Source organism: Sarcophilus harrisii, chromosome 3 (genome assembly GCF_902635505.1).
Source record: "Sarcophilus harrisii chromosome 3, mSarHar1.11, whole genome shotgun sequence".
In the NCBI taxonomy this organism is placed as follows: domain Eukaryota; kingdom Metazoa; phylum Chordata; class Mammalia; order Dasyuromorphia; family Dasyuridae; genus Sarcophilus; species Sarcophilus harrisii.
Genome location: NC_045428.1, coordinates 77,585,740 through 77,611,783, shown reverse-complemented (window position 1 = coordinate 77,611,783; position 26,044 = coordinate 77,585,740). Strand labels below are relative to the sequence as shown.

Below are 26,044 nucleotides of genomic sequence, written 5' to 3'. Positions count from 1 at the left end.
AAGTGGTAACATTGTTTTCCCTGCTGGCAATCAGAAAGCCTTCCTTAAGGATTGAAATAACTTACATTTCTGGAGCAGGCAGCTGAGTGAAATGAGAAAGGAGACTCTGTTCTTCTTTTCAACAGAATTCACACACATACACACATACACACACAAATGCACATACACATACACTTCTCTCTCTCCCCCCAAACGTTTCACTTCTTGTTTCCCTGAGATTTGGATCAAGCCAGCTGTTTCTCCCCTTGCTCTGTGTTTGAGAAGCTGTTTGGGGGGCTTTAATTGTGGGTGCTAAGAGGGTATTTTTTTAAGGATCTATCCAGTGGGAAACATTGAGACTTTGACCCAAATATTTGGACTCTCAAACACAGCAAAGAGAGACCATTTTTTAAAAATGTTGCAATTCTGTCTAACTTCCAGGTTCTGAAGATTGTTCAAGAAACTTCACCAGTTTGAATGGCACCATCGAATCCCCTGGGTTCCCCGATAAGTACCCGCACAATCTGGACTGTACCTTCACTATTATAGCCAAACCCAAGATGGAGATCATTCTTCAGTTTTTGACTTTTGACCTGGAGCATGATCCATTGCAAGTGGGAGAAGGTGACTGCAAATATGATTGGCTCGACATCTGGGATGGCATTCCTCATGGTGAGTAATGATGGGTCACAGATATTTTTCTCATCTGCAAGTCACCTCCACAACAGCAAAATAAAGAAACCAAAGTTGTAAAAGTTGTAAAGAAATCTGTAGTGCTAAGTTAAGGAGTGACCAACCCATTGTTCTCACTAAAGACAGAACAAGAGACAAGGTAGAAACTGTCCAGTCTTCTGCCCATTCTTTGAAGATTAGATAGGATACTATATTTTTAGGCTCAATTAGAAGTTTATATGGAGACAAATGTGGCCCAGGCAAGAGGGAAACTAAGAAAGAGTATTGTCTCAGGAGTCAGAGGACTTGAGTTCAAATCCCTCTTCTTAGATTTATCATCTTTGTGACCTTGGGCACACCACTTAAGCTCCTTAGGCCTCAGTTACGTCATCTATAAAATGAAAGATTCAAAACCTTATTTTATTTTTTCTACTTAGTAGTATTTAAGTTTTTCTAATTACATGTAAAAATAGTTTTCAAGATTCACTTTTATAAGATTTGAATTCAAAATTTTTTCTTCCTCTCTCCCCTTTCCCTTTTCAAAACCTTATTTTAACATATAATTGGAGAGAAAAAAATACTATTTAAAAATAAATAAATAGAAATAAAAAATAAAATAAAATAAAATGTAACTAGGTTGCTTCCAATTTTAGACCCTGACTTCAAAAGGTTCTTTCCAGAGCCATGGGTCCAAGGTTTCCGCAGAAGTTGTCTCTTCTCTAATTAGAAGCTGCACTGAACAGAAACATGTAGCTCTAGATTTTTTGCTTAGAGGTATTACTTAACCAACAATGAATGGGAGCAGAATTTTTTTTTTAAAGATCCATATAAGCTGGGGCTAAGTGTATAGAATATGATTGCTGAGCATGAAAGATCATTCTTATATTTTGCCTTTAAGTTTATACTTTATTCTAATAAGCAGCTAGGGTGACTGCATCTTGAGTTAACTAAAATGAGTTGGAGAGGACAATATTATTCAATCTGAAGAAACTTTCCCATTTTCTTTCCACTGACCTCTCATGTCTCCCTCTCGCAGTGGGTCCCCTGATTGGCAAGTACTGTGGAACTAAAACTCCTTCAAAGCTCCGATCTTCAACTGGTATCCTCTCTCTCACCTTTCACACTGACATGGCGGTGGCCAAGGATGGTTTCTCGGCACACTACTACTTAATTCCTCAAGAAACGCCTGAAAGTGAGTAAGAAGCCTTGGTATTCCATGAGTGTACTATTCATTATGATACTCATTTACTCTTTATAAAAACTTTTCACTTTGCAGCATGCACATTTGAGCACATACATCTGGAACACATATAAATCAAATATAAATCTGCTGGGGCTGAGTGACAGGGACATGAGATAGCCATGAGGTTAACGAAGTGGTGAGTTCTGGCTCAGTTTTCTCTTGAGAGAAAAAAGCATCTAGACCAAAGATTCCCTACATCTCTTGCTTTTCCTGTCCTCTGATAAGAAATAAAGTCTAGAATGTTGGTGTAGAGAGACAGTCATGGAAACAAGAAGACCTATATTCTCTGATTCATATTGTCTGTGTGTTTTTTATAATTTTAATTTACTTTGTTTTTAATTTATGGAATGAAACAAGCATTTCCATAGCTTAGTATAATCAAACAGATGATTGCACATGAAAGTGCAATTCTAATGAATCCTATTTCTTTTAAATATATAATAAAGTTATCATGTAAATTTTTTCTCACCCCTGCAACTAGTGACTTAGTTTTCTGTGGTGTAAACCAATGGTGTCAAACTCAAATGGAAACATTTCTGCAGCCTACAAATTGACTTAGACTACCTCAAATTAACATTATGTTTTATTGTATTTTTAGTTCTTTTGTTAAACATTTTCCACTTTACATGTTCATCTATTTTAGGCAAAACTCATAGGCACTTCACATAGGTGACTCTTTAAGACTATAAGTTGCAGAAAAGGTGCTGACCTATATAGGTAGAATGAATTTCATTATCTCAGAGTGCCCTCTATCAATGAAATTACCTATCCTTTATGCACATAAGAAATAGAGAGTTTGTGAACAAGATTGAGCATCTTGATTCTCAGAGATGAATCATTAATTAAAGTCTCTTGAAATATTTTGATATCATAATATTGACTAAATATTTTACACCACCTTGGCAAGCTTCTTGTACCCTCAAGGATATGCATACTCCAGATTGGGAACAACTGTGTATGTGATAAACTTTTGGCTTTTGTGTTACTAAAGATCCTTTTTGGCTATAAAAAGGGAGTCCCTAGTAGAGATTCATTGGAAGTCTTAATGGTCGTTAGTCTAAAATACTGAGCTGACTCTAGAGAAAATGATTTATTATCTTTTTTATGTCTTATTGTGTACCCACCTAGCTACCTTCAAGGCTCAACTAAATCCCACCTTATACAACGAACCTTTCCTCATTCCCCTTTATTGTATCATCTTCCCTCTGTGGATTATTTTCAATTTCTCTTCTAGATAGCATTTTCTACATAGTGAACTATATGTTGTTTTTCTCATTAGACCATGACTTCCTTGAGAGCTAAACTTTACATTGCCTGACATCTAATAAACAATTAAAAATGTTTATTTGCTGATTGACATAGAAAAACTTCTGGAACTGCGTTTTCAACACAAAAGACATAACTAATGTTTTAAAGACATGCAAAATTCACAAATTAAGGTTTCCTAGAATAATCAAGGACTATTCCCTTATCCTACCAAGAGACTGCATAGGTTAGCCTGCCACAATCAGAAATGAGGACAGTGTTTTCCAACCAGAGGTGCTCTTGAAGAGGGCAATCATAAAGCAACAAGCTTTATAAATGGCAGCTAAATGTGGTTTTTAACACATAGGGAAAAGATTGGTTTCCTAGAAGCCATAGCCCTGTATACACTATGAGAAATCATCATTGGAATCATCTTTAGAGAAAGGGAAGCAATTTTTCCATCCTAGAAGCAGGACCAGAGTAAGTAACTTTTAGGTCTTTTTTTATGGACATCTGGTGCAAAAAAATCAAACCAAACCAAAACAACAACAACAAAAAAAATCAAACCAATACTAAGTAACACATGTGCACATGGAGAATAAACTCAAACTTCAGATGTATGTGTACACTGTGACACCTGCCTTTTTTATCAGAAACAAAGAGATTAAGAAAAAAGGCACAGACTGGTGGGAGGAAGGAGGGAGGGAAAGAAGAAAGGGAGCTAAAGAAAAAAGGGAAGAAGGAAGGCAGGAAGGAAGGAAAGAAGAAAGGAAGAAAGGAGGGAAGGAAATGGAAGAAGGAAACTTGCCATGTGTATGTTAATAAAGTTGCATTTGCAAGATACATCAGCCCACTCAAATTGCCTCTCCTCTTTTCACATTCACCTATACTGTTGTAATAATGTATCTTCTGGCAACAGTGGGCATCAGTAGCTTGAAGTAGAGTCAATCTTATGCTATAAAATGTATTTTCAACTTGTGTTATAGTTCTTATTTATTCATAGCTTGGATTCTTTTATGACCAGTTTACTTTTCTTTACTTTTATTGACAGTGGGGGGAGGGAAGGGGCAGTTATCAACCTCTGTATTGTTTTTTAGATGTAGGGAAGAGTTTTGTTCTCAAGACCTAAGAGTACCTGTAAAGCCTTGTTCTGGGAATTGAAGAGGACTTTGTGAGTTTCTTTGGTTTGAAGATGAGAGCCATAGTTTTGCTTTTTGACTTTCTCAATATATCTATGTTCCCTAGACTTCCAGTGCAATGTTCCTCTGGGGATGGAATCTGGCAGGATCTCCAATGAACAGATTAGTGCCTCTTCTACCTACTCTGACGGGAGGTGGACTCCCCAGCAGGGTCGGCTGCATGGTGACAACAATGGCTGGACCCCCAATGTGGACTCCAATAAGGAATATCTCCAGGTAATTAGCTTAGAGTTCACATAGATTGAATCTAAATCTCAAGTGATATGATGGAGGAAAGAAACACTGAGTTGTATAGAGATAGAAATTGTTTTTTCAGGCCACAATAATGGCAGAGATCTTACATTGGGCTGTATGATGATATCCAAAAAAATTTCTATAAGTTGATCCAGAGCTCCCTCCTGCATTGCACAGAGACTTACAACAAGGACAGTGTCCTGAGAATGGACGTTCCCTTAGCTAGATGGTAGCTCAGCATGGTGGTGGATGCTTTGGTGGGAACCTCACCATGAAGGCCTTTTGCCTGGTCACTAGTACACTGACACAATTGGGGAAAACCCCACTACTGGGATGAAGCCAGAATTGGTCAGGCTCTTCACTGCAGCTCTCAAGATTGTAATTTTCTTTCCCTTTGAACAAGGCTTGCAGCTCATGCTGTGTAGCCAGCCCTTCTAACAAAGAGATGACCCAAATGTGGCCCCTTGGAGAGAGGTCAGCGATGCTGTGAGTTCCAAGCAGAGGCAAATCATGCTTTTATGGTCCACAACAGCCTTGATTTCCCATTGACATGTCAGCACAAGCTCTGATGTGACCTTATGACCCTTAGCTCTCGATGGACTTTGCAGAGCCCAGAGTGGCCAGAGAAAGTGGAAAGAGAAAGACTACTCATAAATACTGGGAGTCTACGATGGTTCTGACAGCTGCCGTTCCAACCGGCCCGATCCTATCTATGAGGCTATTCTTCTGAAAACATTGAATGCCTTCCCTTTTCTTCACTGCTTGTCCAGTCCATACTCACCCTCCAGAGTCCAGCTCAGCTCTCGCCTCCTCCATGAAGGCTCTCTTCATCACCCCCATAATTGTTCTTTCCATTCTCTGAATTTCCACAGCATTCACTTTTAGTCCTGCTCATTTTGGAACTTTCCACATCTACAATCTCATTGTTCCTAAATAATTCATATATATCCTTCAGTGTCTGGGTTCCTTGAGAACTTTCCTGATATGTTTTTTGGTAATCTCTAGGCCTTAGAATTGCTAAACAGATAGTAAATAGCACATAGCGCCTAGATACACAGAAAACACTTGCTGAGTTGAATTCCATTGAAATGGCTTGCACTTATTAAATTTTGCTCACTCAAGAAAAAAACAGGAGGAGTAAGGGGATTACATTTAGCAATTTCCTAAATGGATTTGGCATCATGGACAAGTAGATGCTTTAAAGGGTTGGGCACACACTTCTTCCAATAAATGCAAAATGGAACAGAATCTTTATTCTTTAGGTTGGCACTTTCTGCATAAAATTTGACCCTTTAGTGACCCACAAAATTAATGGAGGAAGGAACAATATTGGGGAGGGAAGAAAAGCAGGGGATATTGGACATGATGATTTATTCACTTGGATTGGATTTATCCACCACTGTATTAAGATGGTGTTCATTAGCTATGGTCTCCCACAGTTTGGTTAATAACCCAATAATGTTAATAATATTGGAGCAATCCTGTGCTATTGGGCTGTTTTGTATTCAAAAGCATCTCATTCTCCATTGTTTCCTCCAACCAAAGGAAGGTCACCAAAAAAAAAAATCACAAAAATTTGTCTCATCCATGTGGTCAATTTAATGCCAAATAGTTATGTTTGGTTATGAAATTAGATTCAAGACTGGCAGTAACCACAATGGGCCATAGGCACTGGGATGCATTAGCAGTATTTCAGCCAAGGAAGTAGAAAGAAAGGCAAGATTACCTCCTGTTATGACTGTAGCAGAATATCCCTCTCCTCATTCATCTTTAATGCCCCACAGGTGGACCTGCGTTTTCTGACTATACTTACAGCCATTGCAACCCAGGGAGCCATCTCTCGGGAAACACAGAATGGCTACTATGTCAAATCCTACAAGCTGGAAGTTAGCACTAATGGTGAAGACTGGATGATGTACCGGCATGGCAAAAACCATAAGGTAAATCTATTTTCCCCAACTCAAATGCACACTTGAACAGAAAGGAGAAAAAGAGTGGGGGCGGCAAGGAGGAGTTGAGAGAGAACCCAGGATAAACTTCCCCTACTGGAAGAGGCTTTGTGTTATGAAATTCAAATAATTGATTGGTGGATAGGGAGAAGAGAGGGGCGGAGGGAGCTGGGAAGGATGGACCAGCCCTGAAAATCCTCTTTTTTATGCTAAAGTGATTGGAAAACAGTTTCTCAGACAACCTGGCTGGTGTTGCATCTCACAAGGCAGAGAGAGCCTGCAGTATGTTCTCTGACTGCAAATGAAGGAGAAAATGCTTTCACAGCCCATGTTTCGCCATACAAGATTCATTGAGCATTTATGGCCGGAGCCCCCGTCCACATGCTGGGTTAACAATCACAAAGCCACATGTAGCTGCAGTTCAGGAGTTACTGAGGCCTGGAAATGAAAGGGCACAAATCCTAAGAGGGGATCACAATGTCCCGGAGAATAAAGAAGACAATAAATAACGAGGAGAAATTCGGTGTGTCAGAGAGTTGGAATCTGCGATAGCAATCACACTTGGCAGTGATGCATTGAACCCTCGCTGCTTGTGCCCACTCCAGCTGCAGCTCCCGGAGGTGTGGCCTGTGTGGGGATTTTTAGTTTTCTGTTGTGCATATGGATGTCTGACACTCGGCTTCCTCAGGACACATGGCGCACTGTCTGCGGGCTGCCCCTCATATGGCGCTGTAGATATGGTGTTGTACAGTATGCTTGGCAGGAGGCATCCTTTGCTGAAAACAAAGCGGGCTTTTTTGCCCAGGGGATAGGGCTGCAAAGGGCAGAGGGCAGACCCAAGGATTGTGGTACCATGAAGCAAGTTCAATTGTAGATCATCATGGTGGGGGGTGAGGGGTGGGGGCTGGAGTGAGGGGTCTGGCTCTCTGAATCATCATGGGGAAAAGAAGCTATTTATTTTTCTTTATAACTTTATTTAGCCCAGAAGGGAGGGGAGGAAGATTAAGGAGGGAGGAGAAGAAGCAAAAAGTCTTTTTCTTTCTTCCTCATCAAGTAGGATCATAGCTGTAAAACTATGTCGTCAAATCCCCTTATTTTACAAATGAAGAAACTGAGTTCTGGAGAAGTAAAGTAATTTGTCTGAGACAGAACCACACAGATAGAAAGCTCCTGAGGTAGGACTGAATCTAAGTTCTACGACCTCCAGTTCTCTTCTTGACAATATGACACTATGCCACCTCAACATTTCTGAAGGCACATTCTGTACAATCCTTAGAAAATCAGTTTACCAACTTGGTCTTGGTCTCTTCATCTTTAAAATAAGATTAGGGGGCAGCTGAATGGTGCAGTAGATAGAATGCTGGCCCTTAAGTCAGGAGGACCCGAGTTCAAATTTGACTTTAGATACTTAATACTTCCTAGCTGTGTGACCCTGGGCAAGTCATTTAACTCCAATTGCCCCAGGAAAATAAACAAACAAACAAATAAATACGTAAAATAAGAAGGTTAGACTAAATGGGCTCCTAGATGCCTTCTGGCCCTCATGATTGATAACTCCATGGTAACCCTATGAAATCCTTTTCCTGTGCTACTTACAAAATATTGAAATGGGCAGTGTCTAAGCCATGCTAAAAGAGGAAGTCCAATGGCATTCCTATAAAATATTCCCTGCATTGTGATTTCTATCTCCCAAGCACCCAGACTTAGAAGGTGAAGCAGCCGGGCATGCCTATATTCATACAAAGGAGATACACTTTGAAACCAGGAATTCTTGGCTCAAATAAAGGCTATATTCTCATTCAGTGGGGCAAAGAATAACAAGGACTACTTTTTTTTTTGGAGTTAAGTGACTTGCCTAAGGTCACACAGCTAGGAAATGTTAAGTGTCTGAGACCAGATTTGAACTCAGATCCTCCTAACTTCAGGGCTGATGTTCTATCCACTGTGCTACCTAGCTGCCCTTCCTTTTTTTTTTTTTTTAAGGATGCCTTAAACTGGGCAGTTTTCATTTAATTGGAGGGCTTTGTGAACTCTGTGAACTTCATTCAATGGCAAAATGTTTTCTCCCATTTTTTGGATGAGGAAACAGAATTTTTGGCTCATTTGATGGTTTTGCTAAAATTCCTATTATGCCATGTGTAGATCTGGGAAAAGTAAGTCAGATTACACTTGTTCCAGAAGAATATAAGTTCTCCGAGGACAAGGACTATTTTGTGTTTTGTCTTTGTGTCCATAACCCCTACCATTCCAGGTCCATAGTGGGCTTTTAATAAAGGATTGTCAAATTTAATTGAATGGGTTTTTTAAAGTGACCTTAGGGCTGGGGTGGTCAGAAAAAGCCAGAAACTATTGGACTACTATAGCGAGGCACTGGATTTTGCAATTTAGTTGACTTGGATTTGAATCCTCAAACTGCTACTTATTTATTACTTGAGTTATCTCACTCCCCTGTATGTCAGTTTCTTTATCAATACAATGAATAAATTGGATTAGATCTTCTCTGAGATCCCTTCAATGAGAAAAGGACTATCACCCAGGAAATGGAAGGGTGGCATCAAACTAGGGGGCTGCCCTCACTCATCTCTTTGCTTTTATCTCTCCATTCTTCCCTCATTACCTTATTGTTGGAATCCAAAAATATATAGGTCAGGCAGATCAGGAACAACAGAATTCTTGGGGAGGATCCTGAAGAGAAAGGATTGGGGTCACCTGACTGAGTCTAAGTCCAAGGCTCCGTGACTAAGCAGTGCTGTCTAGAGGGATACTATACCATGAGCTGATTTTAAAAGCATGCAGATGGATCTGGATGCTATTTAAAACACCATTTGTAGGAAATCTGCTTTTGGAAATGCCTTAGTGCTGCACATTTTGATAGGAGGCAGTTGTCCAGCTATAGCCATAGTGTCCACTCTACAAGGAAAAATGACCAACAATCAGATTCAACTAGGAGTAGTCTTCTGATTTATTTTTCTTTCTTTTAAACATTTTTACAGAAATTTTTTTCCATTTATAGCTTTCCCTGTTCTTCAACCCAAGCCCCAGATCTCCTACTTCCATTATAGGTTTGATGACCATAACAGGGCCTTCCTCCTCTTGTTGATGATGATTCAAAACTCTTCTGCCTATGGTTATCTCCAGATAAATTGGGGAGGACAGTAGGATAGCCAAGAACAAGGTTGAGCCCTTCCATCTTCCCATTTAAATTCATCTCCTGTCTATCTAGAAATAGCTGCATTATTGCAGAGGCTTCTGGTCCCCATGAGCTCCATCACCTAACTCAGTTGGTCAGGCAGTAGAGACTTATCCCTGCTCTCGTTTCAATAGTAATCTCTGCTGTTCTTTCATTAGGAAAACTCCCAGATGTCTGTATTTAATGTGCAGATTCCACACGGCTCATGGTGTGTCAGTGCCGTACTCTGCACGGTTCAGGCTGAAATAGTTGAGTGAACCGTGCCAAATAGATTTGTCAAGTCTGCCGCAGTTTGATTTGGTGCCACGGGGAGAGGCGGGGGCTGAGGAGAGGGAGGGGATGGAGTTGGGAAGGAAACGGGTGGATGCTGGGGTGTGAGACTAGGGGTTGAGGGGGAGGGGGAAGGTGAATGGGCTGCCTCTATCTCTGCGTACAGGCGCATCTTTCTGTCAGCTCCCCAGAATCACCTCGTGAGGTTCCTTCTTGCTGCCTGTGGATGAATGGGCACAGTGCCAGTTGAACCGGTGCTAAGTGGTGAGCTTGAAAGAAACTCAGGCAGCAGAGGCTGTGAGAGCAGCAAGCTGAAGATGGAGCATCTTGTTTGCTCTAGCATTCGCTTTAAAATGCCCTCCCTGGGCATGCAGTGTGAACCGGGGAATGTGACGCTTTCTGGGAAATTTGGGAAACCACCCCGCCGTTCCTCAGTTTCTGTCAGCCTAGCAAAGGCAGGGGAATGAGGAAGGGGAGAGGAAAACAAGCTTAATGAATGCTCAGGGAAGCTGGGAGGATGGACGGCTGTGTTGTTTCCTTGCAAAACTCCATTTGTGCTTTGGAGGTGGGAGGAAGGCTGAGGCTTCTAGTAGAACAGTTACCATGCTGCTGGGGGAACTCAGAACCAATCAGATCCTCCTTACCTCCCCATTGGTCAGCAAATCTGTCACTTTCCATTCAACAGGTGATGGTATGCTTCTTAAAGAGAAAAATGACTAGTTTGGTTGGGGCATTTCAAGCAGCTTCCAGCAAGATGTAACGCACATGTGTAACACAATCCCAGATTCTTGTCTGACTCTATATGCAATGAATGTGAAACCTATGACTTTTTGTAAGGGGCAGACCTTCCTAATACATATTTATAGCTAAACCACAAGGCAGAGAGCTAATATGCCTGACGGAATCCATTTCCAACCCATGTGCACACTGAGATTATACAAATCATTTCGCATACTTTTTTCTTTCTTTTGGAAACCACAAACAGAAACTACTGCTTTGGGTTTTGCCGCTATATTAACAATGCCTGGAACACAAGCATAGAGTACTAATGGTCAAGGAGGGGTTGTATTCAAAATTATATATATATATATATAATGCATAATATGCATATATATATATATATCAGATACACATGCTGAGAGACAGAAAGAGAGCAATATCTATCCATAAAAAATGATACAGAGAAAGGAGGGAAAGGTTACAAATTCAAAGAATTATAGGTCATATCTTATTAAAGTTGATCTTTCAGGTCTAAAATTCAGAGACTGGCATTTTAAATTGGTATTGAAGAGTCTAAAATTCAGGCGCTGGGATTTTAAGTTTGTATTAGAGGTGTCGAAAATTCAGGGACTAGATTTTAAGTTGGTATTGAAGAGTCTAAAATTCAAGGAGTGGCATTTTAAGTTGATATTGGAAGATTTGTGGACAGAAAATTGTAGACTTGGATGTCACAATAACTGGGTCTGAATGCTACCTTTGTTACTAACAAGCCATGTGCCTCAAGGCAAATCACTTATTCATCTGAGCATCAATTTACTTATCGTAAAGTAAGACTACTTGCTTCAAATGGGTGACTATGAGGATTAAATGAGATCATGCATGTAAAATGCCTTGTAACTACAGAGAGCTATATAAATCAATCAACCAACAAACATTTTATTGAGAGCCTGCGCTGGCCAGGCAACTCTGCTAAGCACTGATAATGCACAGACAAAAGTGAAATGCTTTTTGTCCTCAAGGTGCTTATATATCGGGGGAAGGGACACAGTATGTATATATTTATATTTAAGATATATACAAATATATGATATATATCACATATATACATAAGACATATATCACATATACATAAGATATATATATATATGTATATTTAAGATATATACAAAATAAATACATGATGGTTTGGGAAGAGAGTTACTTCCAGGCATGAAGAGATCAAGAGAGGCTTCAGATAGAAAGGGTTGCTGGAACTGAGGCCTGTGGGAAATCAGAGATTCCAAGTGGAGAGGTGAAAAGGGAGTGCATTCCAAACATGAGGCTAAGATATAGAGATGTCAGACAGAATACTATACAGGCAAACTATAAGTCATCCGGTGTAGTGGAACTGGAGAGTACACAGAGTAATATATAAGATGAGTTGAAAAAAGGGGTATTAAATACAACATTCTACCATGCTTCTTCTTTTTCTCCATGGTATAAGAAAGGAGCCATATTTCACGATCTATTCTTTGGAATCTCCACTATTTTTTTTTAATAAAAATACCTTTTTATTTTTCAAAATATGTGCAAAGATAATTTTCAACACTCACTTGCAAAACTTTTTGTTCCAAATTTTCCTCCCTTCCTTCTCTTCCCCCCTCCCCTAAACAGTAGGTAAGCCAATATAGGTTAAACATGTGCAATTCTTCTAAACATATTTCCACATTTATCATATTGCACAAGAAAAATCAGATCAAAAGGGAAAAAATGAGAAAGAAAAAAATTAAGCAAACAAGCAACAACAAAAAAGGGTGAAAATACTATATTGGTGATTCATATTTCGTTTCCACAATCCTCACTCTGGATGGAGATGGCTCCCTCCATCATAAGTCTATTGGAATTGGCCTAAATCATCTCATTGATAAAAAGGATCAAGTCCATCACAATTGATCATCACATAATCTTGTTGCTGTTCTACTGGATTTCTTTTTTAAGTTCACCTTCTTTCAGTGATCTATCTATTTATATTGTTTTAGTCGGTCTATATTATTCTCTTGGTTCTACATATTTTATTCTGCATCAGTTTATATCCTCTCATATTTTTCTGAATTCCTTATATTCATCATTTCTAATTGTACATAGTTTTGGGGCCATCCCCCAGGTCACTTTTTTCTAGTTCTTTGCTTTATGAAGAGGGCTGCTCTGAATGTTTTAGTGTGCCCTGGACTTTTGCTTCTGTCTTTTGGCTTCCTTGAGATATATTTCCAGTACTAGTGCAAAACCTTTACCTTGTTTCATTTAACTGTTGAGATCAGATTGGTTCAAGATCTCTAAAGTGGAGAGAGTATGGGATCCTATATCCAAAGTAAGTCATGATTTTTATCTAAGAAAAAGAAAATGTTAGACCAGTATAGGGTGATCATGTGGAGTTTGATGTCCTTTTCATTGAAATCACTCTGGTTTCTGCATTGATAATTATTGCAATTGAGGATAGACATCCTAATAAAGGAGGAAAGAAAACAGGGTGAGGGTGTCAAGGAACTTATTAATTGCTTCTGGATAAATGGCTCAAGAGGATCCAGAATGATTCTAGAATGATATCATTGTTTAGAAGGTTGGAAAGAAGGGATGGAATCCAAGGAAGCACAAAGAATTAACTAGTTACCTCCAAGAAGCACAGATTGCCTTTCAGGCATATCTCATCTCCCTTGGCAATTCTATAATGTACAAAGGAGATTTTTTTATTTTTAATGAAGAAATAAGCACCAAGAGGCGTAGTGACTTAGCCTTTGTGAATCTTATATTCACAGGGCATATTGCAGAGTAATAAGCAAGAGGAGAGCTTTGGCTTCCTCTCTGGAATGGGCATCCAAAGGAAATCTTTTGCTCTAGGCAATATAGTCTAATGCAGAAATACCTGACCTTTTGGGGGCTCCACTATCTTCATTGGCCATTTGCTTTTGTGATTCTTCCACCTTTATTCTCTCTATTCATCTCTTTCTACCCCGCAATCAAGTGAGCTTTAATGATGCTTTTCTATGTTAAAGTAAATTTAAATTAATTTTGCTTTGAAATCTCTGAGAGTTTCACAACACTCCATGAACTATATTTGGACCAAAATCCCTTGTAAAGCAATAGTCTAGTGGTTAGGACAAGTCATCTCTATTTCAGATCTGGCTTTAAAAGCAAACAAACAACTTTTCCAAGAATTTTATTCCCAACTGAGTCATCAAATAGTTCCATACCTCAATTGTTCTCTCTAGTGAAAGGGACATGCAGATTCTGTTGTTAGTTAATGTTGGCAAAGAACTTTGAAATCTCTGGATGGAAGGCACTCTCTAGATATAATTAATGTATTAGCCCCACAAAGCTCTTCTTCAGCAGAGGCAAGTTATCAATTTTAAAGAGTAACAAGGCCCTGTGGGATAGTTATCTGCCTCTTTTCAAATCATTGGGTTGGAAGGGACCTTGACAAGCCATCCAGTCAGCCCCTTGTGTTGTCCAGGTCTGCACCTGAGCCATCTCAGACAAATATAGACCTTTCCTATCCTCATAGATCTGAGAAAGAAGGAGATTTCTTTCCTGAATCAGTTTTAGATCCTTAAAGAAAACAGCCATCTTTTAAAACTTTCTGTTAGATGGCTCACTGCCCTTTATTCCTTTTGGTTGTAGTAATTGCATTTATTGTAAATAAGATTAGGATGATGTCTCAAACCATAAACTAATGTCCTGTGATGGGTATCAGCCTTCAGAAGTTATGACTGTTGAAATATGAATATCCAGTTTAGCCCAATCTTGGTTGCATATTTTCTAGAGCGGGCTTATGTTTTTGATATCAGTATCCCCCAGTTTAATTCCACCTCCCATTTTTCTGTATCTTCAATTATAATGGAGGAAAATCCAGTGCCTCCTTTCCTAGTATTTGCATTTACTCATTATCAATTTGTCACAGGATAAGCTTAGACCCTTAGTGTCTCCCCTTAGAAAGCTAAAGGAAAAACTTTATGACTCAAAAGCTTAGATACTTTTTTGCATCAGAACGTTTGGTAGGGGCTGAGTTGTCTCATGCAGTTAAAAGCTATCTCCATGATGTTTCCAGACTACAAATAAAATTCACTGGATGGACTTCCTAGCCCCTCTTTAGTGTAGTATACTGTGGCAGAAGAACTACTCAAACAACATTAAGACATGAAAAAGAACATGTCTAGATAATAATGATCTTGCTTAGTCTTGGGATAGAGGTTCCCAACCAACAGGTCTCCCAACAAATCTGGAATATCTCTCCAAACTGCTTGTCACATTCATCCTTCTCCCTGTCCCTCAACTCCAATATTTGTCAGGATTCAGTCTGAATTTTGAAAAGCTACTTGGCTTTTCCTTCTGATTTGAAAATTCTGTGATCCCTAAGCTGTCCTCCTGCCTTAGAGTGAATATCACTGGTTTTTCTGGTTTCTTTCTAATGACCTTGTCTCATCTTCCCACCCTCACCACCTCAAAACTTTGGGGAAATGAAAGTTCTCCTGAAACCCCTAATACTACTATTTTAGGATATCTTTAGTGCAGGGAAAAGAACTTGGAGGGGGAGCAGGATCCTCTTCACCCTACTCAAGGCTCTCCTCTGAGCTGTCCCATTCGAATGATTGCCACTGCTTTTCTGTCCAACTTTAGAAGACCTATTTAGAGATCTCCCTCATCTGTTTTGCTTCAGAATACTCTGTGTATCCTCCAACACTCACTCTTCTCTCTCATTCTCTCTTTCTTGCTCCCTTTCCTGCTCCCCAAAACCCTGTACAATATTTCTTTCTTCTCCCCGCTCATGCTTTTTTTGTCTCAAATCCTAAAATCCTAATCCTGTTAGTATGCTATGTTCCAGAGCTTAGAGTCTCCATAGGGGTAATGCAATCCTGCCATAAATCTAGTACGCCTAGCAAAACACACACACACACACACACACACACACACACACACACGGATGAGCACACATCCTATCTACCTCTATCCCTGCACCCAAAAATAGGATGCTTCCTTTCCCATCCCCCTCTGTATATACACTCTTGCCCTCTGCCCTTTTCCCTTTATTTCCTGAGAAACTGTTTGATGACAATCCCAGCCCTACAATAAAGAAGTTTGGGTCATCCCAGCCATAAATGACCATTTGGGTGTCATAGTCTTCACCCCCTAACTCCCCAAATTTCCCTTCTGACTCTGCATCTGGCTAAATTCCCACATCCACTGGAACAAAACAATTATGGAAAAAAATAACATTTTATCCTTGAAGTTTTTTAAGAATCAGTAATGTGATTTACAAAGGGGAAGGAAGGCAAGCATTCTCTACCTTAACATCATTCTATCCTCATGTTCCCCTTTCTCCTATTTTGTGCAACAAATTAATTAAACAGGATGACATCCATTGATTAACAATTTATTTTTATTTGTAGAACTGATGGTTAGGATTAAGGACAGTGTATGGGAAAGGTATGGGGGATGGGGAGAAGACCAGCCCCGAATCCTGCATTCAAGATGAGTTGTTGCTACTGTTTCTTGGACAGATTCTTCAAGTGTGTTAACTGGTTCCCCCAGTTTCAATTTCCTCCTTTCTCCCTTGCTGTGCCTCCTAGCCCACCCTTAGTCCTGATATAATTTCTCCTCCTTACCAGCCAGCATTCTCTTTTTTTCGCAAATGAATCACACCAAATAGATTGAAAAGGAGAAAATTTGATGCAATAAAATATTTATTAGGAAAGAGAAATATTTATTTAAAAAAAAAAGAATAACCCATGTATAATTTCTACCTCTGGGCTCCAGATCGCATAATTTTGTCTTTGAAAAATCTCCTTCTTTTGTAGTCCTGAGAATTAAGCTCACTTGGAAGGTTGCAGCAGAGTAAAAATAAGCGGTAGGTCACACCATAATTAATGAAGAGATAAGGGTCTGAATACTGAGGATTAGAAAGCCAAGCTCATCTAAGAAACTGTAGCTATCACCTATCAGGAGAGGTAGGGCCATTTATATTATGCAGTGGGTTTATATAGAGCCTGCTTTCCAAAGCATATGACAGAGATTCTCATTAATCTTCTAAGATAGGTTAGATGGAGTACAGAGTTCTTGATATCACAGCGATAATGTCTTACATTTAAATTTATACGTATGATAGATCTTGATAGAAATATGTATATGTATATCAATATAATGATTTACCAAAAACTTAATGAAAGTATCTCATTTATTCGTCATAATAACCCTGAAGACAATCTAGAAAAGTACTATTGCCCCCATTTATAGATTAGGAAACTGAGGTTTTTCCCAAGGTCTTCCCTGATTGATCCAAGGTATCAGAGCTGGGAGTAGGATCCAGATCTTCTGAGTCTTCGATGGTGTTTGTTCCCTTCTGCTACACTGCCTTTATTTAATAAGGATGCCATTCTATCCAGGAGGCATTTAGGCCAGGTGGGAACAGTTCTCAGAGGACCCAGGTTCAAAGTTGGCTTTGCCATTTGCTACCTGTAAGACCTTGATCCGATCTCACCATCTCATGGCCTCAGGTTTTCTCAGCTGTGAAATAAAGAGGTTATTCTAGGTGACCTTGAAGGTTTTTTATGTAGTTTATATAGGTAGGCCTGCAACATAGTCTCTCTTTAGTGTTATAGTTATGGGAGTGTGAGGGACCAGCATGAGGGACCCCTCCTGGAATATCTTCACCAACAAGGGTTTTACTCATTTGTAGGGAGAGCAGGGAGATGAGCCACATGACTTTGAATGAGTGCTTCTGGAGAGGGGGATCTCATGGAACTATATATTTAATTAAAAATTTATGTGCAAAACACTGAGCCTGGCACTTCAAAAGAAAAAACCCCCACTAAATGGGACATAATAACTGCCTTAAGGCATTTTCTCTCTAGTGGGAGGAATATCACCTCTAATAAATACACCCAGAAATACAACACAGCATATTCTGGGCATGCTCTGAGAGCCCAGTGAAGGAAGAGATCATTTCCAGCTTGGGGGGGGAGTGGGGAATCAGAAGCACAGAGTCTGGAAATTCAAAGGTACCTCAGAGGCTCTCTGGTCCAGCTACTACACTAAGAATCCTCTCCAGTATTTTGTCATTGCATGATCCTTGAGGCCGCTTGAAGATCTCTGGGAAAGGGGGACTAGTTACCTCTGAGGAAGGGTTTCCTTTGTCCTTACATCAGTCAGTTCCCTCTACAACTTCCAGGCATTGTTCTTTATTCTGCCTTTTACTCAGCCAAGGGGAGTAAGTCTCATTCCTTTGAAGAGCATTAAAATACTGAAATTGTTCAGTGGCTCTAGTGTATTCAACTATTAGTGATCCCAGTTGAAGCTTTCCTGACATAGATATTAGTGTGGTTTACCATTTCTTTCTCCCCTTCATTTAACAGATAAGGAAACTGAGGCAAATAGGATTTGGTGAATTGTGCAGGGCCGTATAGCCAATATGTCTGAGGCTGGATTTGAACTCAGTTCCTCCTGATTCCAGTGCTGGAACTCTATTCATTGTGCCATCTAGAAGCAATCAATGCCTTCTAAAGTTTTTATTCCGAGTTCCTTAGGTAGAGGATTGGACCTGGACTTAAAAAAACTTGAATTCAAATTTGGCTTTAGATTCTTACTAGCTATGTGATCCTGGGCAAATCTTTCTTTCTTTCTTTCTTTTTTTCTTTCTTTCTTTCTTTCCTTTTCTTTTCTTTTCTTTCTTTTTTCTTTCTTTCTTAAAGCTTTTTATTTTTAAAACATATGCATGGATAATTTGACAACATTAACCCTTGCATAGCTTTGTGTTTCAGATTTTCTGCTCCTTCCCCCCACCCTCTCTCCCATAGATGGCAAGCAATCCAATATATGTTAGACATGTTAAAATATGTTAAATCCAATATGTATAAACATATTTATACAATCCTCTTGTTGGGCAAATCATTTTCTGTCTGCCTCAGTTTCCTCTTTTATAAACTAGAGATAATAATAGCACCTACTTTCCAGAGCTTTTGTGAGATAAAATTAGAAAACATACGTAATATGTTTTAAAATATGTTGGTTTTATACAACACATATGTTATATGTTATAAAATATATGCCATAATATAACAATGTCACCACTTTTATCAAACTTAAAAGCACTATTAGCTATTACTTCTTTTCCTACTTTTATTGATAATAATAATAATAACAATAAATAATATCAAGACCCTTCTCTAACTTTGTCACCCTCCTAGATATTCTTGTCAGTGTCCTTTCTAAACTGGAGTACTCAGAATCAAATACCAAGACATACAAAGAGGAAGGGACTGCCATTTCTCTCATTTTAAATATTTAATTGTCTTAATGCTAACCCAAGATAATATTGGCTTTTTGGCCACTATATCCCACTATTGATTCATTGAGCTTAGAGTTTACTACCATCACCATTTTCCCCCTTAGAAATAGTGCTTCAGTATGAACTTCTGAAGTAGAGTTTTTCTATAACTCAGATAGAAAACTTTTAAGTTCTTGGTTCATCTTAAATTAGATCTGGCCCATTGTTCTAGTCTGATGTCAAGATCTTTTAGGGTTCTGACCATTATCTAGCATATTAATTATTCCCTCCCAGCTTTGTTCATCTACAAGTTTGATAGATTTGACAACTATACCTTTATCTAAGTCTTTGATAAAAATGTTAAATAGTTCAAGGCCAAGTACAAATTCCTGGAGCATTCTAAAAACTTTCCGTTGAAGTTAAAAACATTAATGACTGCAGGCTAGCTAGCTGTTAGAAGCAGTTGGGTGGAGGAGTGGATAGATGGAATCAGAAAACTTGAGTTCAGAGTTGGAATTATTAGCTGTGTGACCTAGGTAAGTCAGTTAGTCTGTTTACCTCAGTTTTCTCAACTGTAAGATGGGAATAGCAACACCTGTTTTGCAAGGTTGTTGTAAGGACCAAAATGAGATACTATTTGTAAAGCACTTAGTACAGTGCTCAGCACATAGTAAGTGCTATATAAATGCTCCCCCCCCCTTTTTTTTTTACTCTCCCCATTCAGAACCCACTTAACTGTGCTTTAGTCCATATTTCTCTCCACAGAAATAGCATGAGTTGTTGTTACTTCTTTCACTCATGATTGACCCTTTGTGATCCTATTTGGGGTTTTTCTTGGCAATGGCTTGCCATTTCTTTCTTCAGCTCATTTTACAAACAAGGAAATTGAGGCAAACAGGATTGAGTGACTTGCCCAAGGTCACATAGCTAATAAGCATCTGTAGTCAAATTTGAATTCAGGAAGATGAGTCTTCCTGACTGCAGGTCCAGAATTCTACCAAATCCTTCATTGAAATCCATGTAAACTATAACTGTAGCATTGTCCTGATTTTTTAGTCTAATAACTGTGTCAAAATAGAAATGAAGGCTTTTAGGGGGATGACCTGTTCTTAATGAGGTCATGCTCATTATTTGTGATCACTTCATCCCTTTCTACATGTTCACCAAACGTCCTTTAATCATAGAGTCTAGAATTTTGCCAGATGTTGAAATCAAAGTTATTGATCTAGAATCTGCAAATTCTATTCTCTCTCCTTTTTTTGAATAGAGGTTCAATGTTTTTCCTTTTCCAATGTTATAGAATTCCTCTTGCTCTCTTCTGTGTCTCAGATGTGTTCTTTTACTGTGGCTCAGTAATCATATATGCCAGCTCTTAAAAAACTATGGGATGCATTTTGTAAGCTTGGTAACTTGATCTCATCAAAAGCAGATGGATATTCTCCTACTCTTCATGGAGATAGAAGCATTGGAAGGATGTCCCTATCCCCATAACTGGGAGGAAGGACATTCTAGGTATAGGATAAGGTGTTAACAAAGGCATGGAGGTGGGAAAACACACAGCATGTTTATAGACTAGTTAATCCAATGGTTAGTAGTCCATTTTTGCCAAAGTATGAGCTTTATGAGGGAATTGGCGGGCCAAAATTGGATTATGGAAGGTTTGATCAGGGTAAAAGCTTGGACTTCATTCAACAGGCAAAATAGAATCATTCAAGTTTTTTGAGTATTGGAATGACATAATGATAGTTATGCATTAGGAAGACTAATATGACAATCATGAGTGTTTGGGGAGATTTTGAGAAACATTGAAGGCAGAGAAACTAATTGGGAAACTATAATAATAGTACAAGTGAGAGATATCAAGGACCAAGACTACAGTGAGGGCAATGAGAATGGAGTGGAGATGATACATTTAATCATTTCATTATTTGTTAGCATTTGATTGCTAGATGTTGGGACCAAGGGAGAGAGAAAAGAGTTTAAAAAATAGCACCAAGTATTTGAACATGGGTGATATCACAAATCAAATTAAGGAACGCAGAAAGAGGAGTGGGTTTTGTCTAAAAGGTAATGATATATTGAGTTTGAGATGCTGGCAGGACCTCCATGCAAGTGGAGTATCTGCTAGATAGTTGCAATGGAGCTCCAGAGCTTAAGAGAGAGATTATAGCTGGAGATATATATATAATTGGGAGAGCGGATCCAGAGCCTGTGCTATATCTAAATTTAAGCCTTACTTCCAGAGAAATGATAGTGCAAGCCCTGGTAGCAGATGAGCTCACTATGAGAAAGGCATTGTCATAATCAAGGGAAAAGAGGGTCAAAGGTAGGCAAGACTTTGGGAAATTTCTCTGTGGGTGGATGATGGAGTGGGAAAGTACAAGGGCAAAGTACAAAGACAAATCTTTGAAGTAGACAGAGAAACATTTCTTAGAGAAAATAGAGAATCAGGTGGTGATAAAAAAAGAGTACAAAAAGTGAGTTCAATAAGAATAAGAGGCAAAAGGACAGGAGACTGTGGCAATAAGGGAATTTCTGAATTCAAAGTCTCAGAAGTGGGGTGTTTCTAGGTGAGTGATGAGATAGTGCAATGGATAGAGTGTCACATCTGGAGCTAGGAAGATCTAAGTTCAAATCTGAAGTCAGACACTTCTTAGCTGTATGACCCTGGACAAGTCTCTGTTTACCTCAGTTTCCTCATCTATAAGATGAGCTGGAGAAGGAAATGTCAAGCCACTCTAATATTTTTGCCAAGTAAACCCCAAATGGGACCATGAAGAGTGAGGTGTGACTGAACAACAACAAAACATTTCTAAATGATGATTATGGTGACCAGTAAGTGGCTGTAGCAAAATGGTGATAGTAGAGATTATCGAGGAGGTCAAGGAACTATGAATCAGAGGATTAGAATGTATATTGAATATGTATACTGAAGTTCCAGATGATATAGGACAAGTAAAGAGAAGACCAGGACCCAGGTCTCAAACTTATTGAGAAAGTTAGGAGACAGTTCTAGTAGAATTGGAGAACATTGCATGCATCTGGAAGGCAGGAACATCTGCCAGTCATTCATACAGGATGATACAGTAGCTTGTTCTTCCTTCAATTAGGTAATGTCAGATTCAATCTAAAGAAAATCGTTCTAACAAGTAGAGCTCTTCAAAGGCAGAATGGGCTGCCTCAGGGGGTTAATGAGTTCACCATCACTGGGAGGAGAAAGGCCTTGATTGATGATGGCAGAACAAAGGTTTGGAAGTAGCTATAACGATACAAGAGCATGTCAGCCCTTCCTGGGAGTTGTGAAAGTGGGATGGGAAGACTCCAATGGAGGGGGCTTTGAAGGCTGTGTTTTCTCCAGGTTTCACTTAATTTGAAAAGAAAATAGAAAAAAAAAAAAAGCTTGAAGATGTCCGAGATATCCATATTTGGAAATAGGCTAGGAGAAGGAATGAAAGGGGATAAAAAAATAAGACTGAGGTGGACAGGGATGAGAGTTTAAGGGGAAAAGGGATCCTAGAATAATAGCAACTCCAAACTGGAAGGAAATCTCAAAGATCTTCCAATCCAACCCCCAAACTGAGCAGAATTCCCTTTACAATGTTTCCAAGTGATCATCTAACCTTTTATTGAAGTTCTCCAGGGATGATGAACTCATTACCCACTTTGAACTGCTGTAATTAAGAAATCTTTTTTTTTTTTAAATCTAACATCAACTCATCTAAAGAGCTAAAGGAAGTACTATACCATCCTGTACTGTGCAGATGATTGAGAGATATTACTAGCTTCCAGATATGTCATCACTATATAACATTGGAAGGGTTATAAATGGTTATTTTGAGACCTATATTTTAGGTGTCTTGAAAACCTTTCATAAACCATGGAGGGACAGCCCCAGAGAATCTAGAGATGACTTCAGGATTGAGGGACAAAAGAGGGCCACTAGATAATGGGGATTGGGAAACAGGGAGATTGAGAATTAGGCTTAGAGAAGAGGCACATCAGGGACAGAAGAAAGTGAGTGCTTAAAGTAAATTGAATTTTATTCATGGAGAAGCTGGCAAAATTATTACATTTCACATTCTTAATTACAATGAGATTGGTTATGGCAAAAGGGTGCCCTTGCAGACTTCACTGTGTGGTATCTTTGGCTTCTTTTACAAGATGATTCATTAAAACATATAAGATTTAAATAGTCTTATGTTAAAGAGCTATTTGATTATGGACTCAGAACCACAGTAAAGAATGTTGGGGGTTTTGTCCTATATGATGGAGCTCTATCCAAACTACTTTTATTAAATATTGATCAATTTAATAATCAGAGGGGGCACTCATTTGTATAAATCAGAAAATCAGTGAGACACCACTGACTTCCCAATTTTCTCTAACTGAATATCAACCAAAGTTCTCAAAAAATCAATTGGAAAATGCTGGATTACATTTAAAATTCAATGAGGCACAAAATGGATTAGCCAATCTACTTTGTATCCTGAATTATCCTGTTTATATCCTGTTCACTGAGATGTAATTGAAGGAAATCTTTTTGAGTACATCACACCATATTGGATTTTTTCAAAATATGACCTGTTAACTAAAATATAGTTACCACTACCTCCTCCACTTGCTATCTTGCTTAGGGAGTAAATTCACACTTTTGCCCTCCCCTTCTTTTTCTTTGGGGAATGAAGAATCAATTTTAGGATGTTCTAATTTAAAGTTAACAAGAATGCGTATGCTCCGTGACTTCTGATTCTTTTTTGCTAGTAAAAAAAAAATTAGATGTCTAAAAAAGTATATTTGTCAAAATTTGCTCTTTATGTTTGCATGTTATCACACTCCACTGATTTTCTATTTAATATTAGTCAGTTGATTTTATAATCATAGATATAAAGTTGCTTTTTTTTTCTTTAAGCAATAAGGTAGTACTTGGGTTTTAATGATTTTAATCCTCATTCTATTCATCTTTTAGTTCTATCCCCTATTAAAATGTAAACTTCTTGAGAGCAGGAATTTTTTCCTTTCTTTCCTCTCTCTTTACCTCCCTTTCTTCCTTCCTCCCTCCTTTCCCCCCCTCAGTGTCTCCCTCCCTCCCTTTCCTTTTTCCTTCCTTCCTTTCTTTCTTTCTGCTTTTGGTTCCCCAGAACCTAACACAATGCCTCATTCACAGTAGGGGTTTAATAAAAGCATGTTTTATTGACTTAAATTCAGAACCTTATTTTTTACCCATAATTTAGTTCTCACTGGGTTGCACAGGCCTAGTTGGTCTTGCAGGGAGTGGTGGTAAATTTGACTGTTTATTTTTGAGTCTGTTACCAACTATATGTTTTGGAAGAAGAAGCTGAGGCATTTGAGGTTTATCGATTTGCCCACAGTGATTCAGTGAATCAGTAAAGGGAGCAGGGAATAAAACCAGCTTCCTGGCACCATTCCTCAGGCACACAACCCTTACCTTATAATGACTAGTTCAGAAGCCAAGAGCCCATCTAAAAGAATTTGATCAGAAAAAAAAATAAGAGAGGTGATTCTAAAACCACAGAAGCACTAAGAAAATCGTAAAGATGTATAATATATGATGGCATTTACCAGCTATAAATAGGGAAGATGCAGGGAGAAAAATAGAGACCTTATAAATCCATTGGGTCAAAAGAAATAGAAACTGCTTAATATTTCATAAAAAAATGGATTCTCATAAATTGTGCTTTGATATCTTTGGGTGAAAGATAATATGTAAGGACTCAGGCTTTGTCATTCATTATTCTTAGTTATTAATAATTTGAACTGTTATTGAATGAAACTGTCAACAAGGTATGTTTTTACTATTTATTGAACCCATATAATGGGTTAGGGCCTACTTGGGCCCATATACCCAGAGCAATCCTTGTCCATGGGATATTTGTGCTTTGGGGAGCTGTGTGTTAATGGAGATAACTCTTGTAACTAGACAAAAGCTCCTCTTGCCCCAGGGAAGCTGCAGCTCAGGCTGTGAGTTAGATTAGAAAAGTCTTCACATGAAGCAGGCCCTAGCTCACTAAGAAAGCAGAGGACTGGAACTCTGAGGGCTGGGGAAAGGTATAATGACGTTAAAGTCAGCACAAGTGAGTGAGTGGGCAGCACATGGATCAGAGAAGAGATCTAAATCTGAAGAAACCAAAAGTAAAAACAAAACTGGGAAGGACCCAGGCAAAAACAAACAAACAACTCAAAACAAAAAGATTTCAAACATTTTTTAGATTTCTAACTGGAGTGGAATATTCCTCGATGGGGAAAACCCAGGGGGAGGGAAGTTTTAAACTAAACTCTGTGACTCAAATTAGCCAAGATTCTGTTGTGGACAGGGCACTGGACTTGTAATCCATGTTCAAATCTCACTTCAGACAATAGCTGTATGATCCTGGGTAAGTCATTTAATCTCTCTGTGTCTTATCTGTAAAATGAGTGAGTAAGGCTTGATGTCCTCTCAGGTCCCTTCCAGCTTTCAATTCATGATTGTGAGATGATAGATCAAGTCCAAATCTCTCTTTCAATCTTCTTTCCTTCCTTCCTTCCTTCCTTCCTTCCTTCCTTCCTTCCTTCCTTCCTTCCTTCCTTCCTTCCTTCCTTCCTTCCTTCCTTCCTTCTTTCCTTCCTTCCTTCCTATCATTTCATCAATGTAGGGAGTTCCACATTGCTACAGCAATTTGTCTAACTTCAAGTCTTAGGGAGTGAGTTATCCCAGAGCCCAGAAATTGGTTAAGTAATTTGTCCATGATCACATGGCTAGTAGTGGCAGCAGAATCTGAACTCAGATAATTTTCTTTTCCAAGACTAGCCCTTTATTCATTAGGCTTTGTTGCCTTTTATATTACAGTTTCCTGATGAATACAGAGGTCAGTCTTACAAGTATAGACATTCTTCAGGAGCAGCCTTAACATTGAAAACACTTATGTCCACATTGACCACAATCACAGGCCAACACTGAAATGTGCAGGCACACATACCTACCATCCAGCCCCCAGAACCTGACATACATACATCCTACATCACTGTATCCCAGTCTAAAGTAGCAATCATTCC

The 26,044-nt window shown here is 38.9% G+C and overlaps 1 protein-coding gene across 4 annotated transcripts in view; it reads left to right on the top strand.

Annotated features, from left to right (window-relative positions):
• NRP2 (neuropilin 2) overlaps nucleotides 1-26,044 on the top strand; it is a 147,954-nt gene that overhangs the window by 44,838 nt on the left and 77,072 nt on the right. For all 4 annotated transcript variants that reach the window (XM_012546409.3, XM_023500681.2, XM_023500682.2 and 1 more), the window contains exons 4-7: nucleotides 421-651; nucleotides 1,688-1,843; nucleotides 4,385-4,554; nucleotides 6,357-6,512. In XM_012546409.3, the coding sequence (XP_012401863.1) occupies nucleotides 421-651; nucleotides 1,688-1,843; nucleotides 4,385-4,554; nucleotides 6,357-6,512 (713 nt within the window). The remainder of the gene's footprint in view (nucleotides 1-420; nucleotides 652-1,687; nucleotides 1,844-4,384; nucleotides 4,555-6,356; nucleotides 6,513-26,044) is intronic.